The sequence below is a fragment of the Ailuropoda melanoleuca genome, chromosome 18 (genome assembly GCF_002007445.2).
Source record: "Ailuropoda melanoleuca isolate Jingjing chromosome 18, ASM200744v2, whole genome shotgun sequence".
NCBI classification, from domain to species: Eukaryota; Metazoa; Chordata; class Mammalia; order Carnivora; family Ursidae; genus Ailuropoda; species Ailuropoda melanoleuca.
The window spans coordinates 1,040,794-1,045,757 of record NC_048235.1 but is presented as its reverse complement, the minus strand read 5'-3'; the positions used below and the strand labels follow the sequence as shown (position 1 = coordinate 1,045,757).

The 4,964-nt window shown below is 41.6% G+C and overlaps 1 protein-coding gene across 1 annotated transcript in view; it reads left to right on the top strand.

Moving 5' to 3' along the window:
• Positions 1–4,964, top strand: part of CSMD1 (CUB and Sushi multiple domains 1) — a 1,986,149-nt gene that overhangs the window by 1,565,671 nt on the left and 415,514 nt on the right. Inside the window, exons 15-16 of the mRNA XM_034647758.1 lie at positions 3,146–3,328; positions 4,573–4,899. Coding sequence (XP_034503649.1) covers positions 3,146–3,328; positions 4,573–4,899 — 510 coding nt within the window. The remainder of the gene's footprint in view (positions 1–3,145; positions 3,329–4,572; positions 4,900–4,964) is intronic.

Genomic DNA, 4,964 nt, shown 5'->3' with positions numbered 1-4,964 from the left:
AAGAAAAGCATATTAACAGGAATGTGATGGAGTCCCCAGTAGACTGTTACATGAATCTTCCCCACTGCTGAATGAACCATATCAGACAGGCAGTGAGGATATAATCACAACTGAGTATTTTCTTTAGGCCGTAATTATCAAATCCCATTTCTAGATTGATAATTTGGAGGAAATATTTTGACAAACTTTTTTTTTTTCTGTTTTGTCTCTAGGGGCTTCAATCTTTCAATTGATAGCAAACTCTATATTTTCAAAAAAAGAATCTCAAGATCATGTTTGTCATATTTGACATCTTACATTTCATTACGTATGGAAAGAGGTTTGATGCAGTTACTGTATCAATGTCAACAATGATTCTTCACCTGCCACTTGTCCTTGTTCAAAACACGTAAAGCAGAGGCACATTCTCAAGCGAAGGCAATGTGGCGTTCAAGGGAAATTTCAAATCTGTGTGGATTTTGTCACGCTCCTTGGGGGACAAGAGTGGGCATGGTGTATAGGGGTCAGGAGTGCAGAATGTCCCCCAAAACCCCTCAAATGAAGTTTCACATGGGGGGTCCAATCAGGGACCACATTCCTATTTCTTCTATGGCTGAAGGGTGAGACCTACTTGCACTCACACCTAATGATACCAGACCATGCTGCCTGATCGCTCACCACTCGTCTACACAGGGCACCTAATAATGCATGTGTTGGGCCTCAGGTTGTGCTCCCGGCCACAGTTCCCTTGCATCCAGACCCATGAACCTCAGCGTCTTGGTGGAAACAAGTGACCACAGCGTCTTGACCCTCAGCAGAGGGAGCTGGCAGACCTTCATCGTCAGCCATGCTGTGGGTCAAACGACAGCAGTTCTGCATCTGAGCCCCTGCAGCCAGGAGTTCTCAGACTCGATTACTGGAGAAAATTGTGTTATCTCACATGCCGTAATTTATTTCCTTGTAAGAAGAAATTGTGAATTTCAGCATCACGGAGGCAGAACACACTTCTAGAAGTCTAAGGTTTACTAAGAATCGTATTTTGAGCCCTGTATGTTTGGCTAATGTTTGAGCTCTGTCCTCGGAGGTAGGAAGTGATCATGGAGGGTGTATACATGAGACCTTGAAAGACTAAATTGCTCATGGTGGCCAAGCAAAGCCTGAGAGGCTCAACACCAAGTCTGGCATCCTGACTCCTGACCTTGGCGTGTGTCCTTCACCAGGACTGTGGGGTGCCCAGCTTCCTACCCAACTGGGAGGTCACGCCTAACGCAAGCTCTTTTCTGTTATAAACCATTGATATGACCCACCTTTTATAAGTGGGGGGAGGGGGAAAAACTTTGGTTCAAGGCATCCTGACTGTTAAATTGAAGTAAATCTCCGTCTCGCCCTGTTCAAGTCAAGGCCAGCAACTTGAACTCCATGGTCTATCCTTAAGGAAATGTGTTTTCTGGCGCTTTCTTTGGCCTGCCTTGCATGCAGGAACACTTTTGTTCTTATGTAACCATTAGCATAAGGGTCACCTTCTTTATTTGATAGCCTGCCAGGTTAGCAGAGCACACAGAACGGGTTACCCACCACCTGTTTTTGTTTCTTTTGCTATTCTGCCTAAGAAAACAGATGTGACGATACCCTATCTATTGAAAATCTTAACGCCGTTGTGATACTACAGGTTGATTTCATTTCTCTGATACTGCTAAACACGTCAAAGTCAAGTTTCTCCTCTCAAGTAAAATAAGCCATCCTGGGTTAGTCTCTGGGCATGTGTCTGTTCCCCACACCGTAGACCATCCAGAAACTCAGTCCTGAGCCATTCTACGAATATCCCCAAAATTGTGAAATTGATTAGAAAATGGTTAGATTGCTAAAAACCTAAATTTGAATTTGTGCATGGTCCCTGCAAGATAATAGAGTAAGCCCATGAAGAATTTCAGCAGGAGGACCAATAGATGCATTTTTGATGGGTACATGGAAATAGTCCTACATCTGTTGAAACTCCCTGTTATCCCTCCCTTCACTCACCAGTCCTGCAGAGGGATCTCTAACTTGCATTCAGATCACGTTGTGTCTCATCCTCAAACCCTGCAATGCCTTCTTCTCACACCACTCTGCACAAAACCTGACAGGCTGTTCAGAGGGGGGTCCGTCCCTTCCTCTCCAAGTGTAAAGGAGCGCTAACAACACTGGGCTGGTAACACTTTCTGAGGAGTGATTTCGGACTTCCTTCAGGGTTGATTTATATATCTTCTGTTTCTCCTGCATCCATTATTCTGGAATCCTTTGAACTTCTTCATTTTGCTTCAAACCACCTATGGTGATCGGAAATCATATACATTTAAAAAATTTTATGGTTTCCCTCCATATAATGTGAGCCCCATGAGTGGGAGAATTCTGTCTTGTTGTTCACTAACCTCATTATCTAGAACAGGGCCTGACATATAGTTGGCCCTCAAAACATATTTTTTGTATGAATAAATAAGAAACATTTTATTTAATACATTCTGTGTAGTTAGCATTTAAGACAGAGCAAAGGTTGAAATATATGGATAGTTTTGGTGCATTTGTATCCGTCATGTTTTAATGAAAAGGAGCTTGATTCTGCATAGGTTCTTTCTGTCTGAAGACCATTAATATACTCATTTTGTTTGTTTCATAAATGAGTTTTAAGGTTAAGGAAAGAATATTCAAATGGATTTATTGATTTAAATATTCAGTAGTGAATGAACAATCTTGTATTGTTTACATTTTTAAAAAAGGTAGATTAAAACACAATTGGTATTTACATTTTAATGGCAGCAATCCTGGACAACAGGTTGGAAGAGCATGGGCCAGGAAGACACATCTATTAATCGAAACATTCGTGTTGCCAACACACCTGTGTAGCCATTCATGTCCCTCAAAAGACAATAAATTAACTACCTTTCTTTCAAGTTAAATTACACTTTTTTTCAGGCTTTTGTAATTAAATGTTAGATGAAATGAGCATCCTTTTGAAACTTTTAATAAAAGCTATGTTTGGACCAGCAAAAAGTAACCACTCATTCACTTTCTAAATTGTTAAAAAAAAAAAAAAGAAAGAAAAAAAAAAGAAAGAAAGAAAAAAAGAAAAAGGAAATGTTCACTGAGTATTTTTTTTTTCTCACGGTTCATTTTTCTTTCCCATTTTCAGAAATTGAAAAGGGAGGATGTGGGGACCCTGGTGTCCCTGCCTACGGGAAGCGGGCTGGCAGCAGCTTCCTCCACGGGGACACGCTGACTTTTGAGTGCCAGGCAGCCTTCGAGCTGGTGGGGGAGCGGGTGATCACGTGTCAACAGAACAACCAGTGGTCTGGCAACAAGCCCAGCTGTGTATGTGAGTACTGTGCCTGGACAAGGCTGTTCCATCCTGTGACTGCCAGGCAGGTGGGGAGGGAGGGAAAGAGGCAGGTGCACTTAGAAAGGGGGAAAGGGGCAGCATACAGAACCTCTGGAGTGTGCTTCATTGACCAAAAAAGCATGGGCGTTCTCAAACACCAACTTCCTTGCTTTGCTCACTCAGGTAAAACTAATCCATGCTATTGTTCCATCTCCTACATAAAATGTAGCTGAGAGCTCTCTGCTAGCAAGAACAGACCATGCATATAGAAGCCTGCTTCCCCCCAGAGCTTCTGAAGTGGGAGGTCTGAGACATTCCCAGGCGATGGGCTTGAGGACTTTGATAATGTCCTAACACGGAAACACCAGTTGTGAGTGTGGGTAGCATCAGCTTGGGTTTCTGCTTGCTTCTCCATAAGTAAAGGGTTTTAACAAATAGAAACAAAGTACTTCATGGTTATTTAAAGCAACCTATTTTTTGTAACTGAATTCAGCATGGCCTGAAGACAAATATGGAATTATGTGGAATAAAAAGCAAAGCCATGCCCTAGAAATAAATCCAACAGGTGTCCTCTCAAAAAAAAAAAAAGAAATATATATATATGTATTATACACACATGTGTGTATATGTATGTATGTGTATATGTATGTAAACTGATATTAAGTACACACCCTTAAAAAATAAATGTTCCAAGAGATTTTTGTATTATCCACCCAATACATGGTCTGCTTTTCTGAGTTATTATTTATTAATCATTACCCTATAACTAATAAAAAAATAAATAACTTGAGAAAGTGAACTTTAAAGGCAAACATAAAATATAAAGAGAAAAGTTATCCTAGAAGACTAAACAGAACCAATATTATTTTCTGGAAATTGCTCCTGTGACACAGACACACATTTTCATATTAATGTTTGTTCTTCCAAAGGCAGGAATCTGTAACTAGAAATTCTAATATTTGCCCCAAGTTTCCATGAACTTTGCTCGGATCATTTCTGAGTCAAGCCTATACTTGATTATGTGTGGGCTCTGGCTGTGGTGTGTACCATGAAAGAGTATATTTACAACTTAGGGAAAGAAGAAAAGTTATGGTACAGAATCACCAGTTCAAAACTAGTTGAACGACCGTCACTCTCTGCAGGTGTGGATTGCCTTCTAGTTGGAAGCCATCAGTCAGTTTCATGTGGCCGCTTATTTGGCCATGTGCAAAATTGTTTGAAAATGTGTTGTGTCTTCACAGTTTCATGTTTCTTCAACTTTACTGCATCATCGGGAATTATTCTCTCACCCAATTACCCCGAGGAATATGGCAACAACATGAACTGTGTCTGGTTGATCATCTCTGAACCAGGAAGCAGAATTCACCTCATCTTTAATGATTTTGACGTGGAGCCCCAGTTTGATTTCCTCGCGATCAAAGATGATGGGATTTCTGATATAACTGTCCTGGGCACCTTCTCAGGCCATGAGGTGCCCTCGCAGCTGGCCAGCAGTGGACACATAGTCCGCTTGGAATTCCAGTCCGACCACTCCACGACCGGCAGGGGATTCAACATCACTTACACCAGTAAGCAAGCTTCCCCCCGCACCACTTCCAGGCCCCCTTTATTTACACCTGTGTGGCGTGTGGGG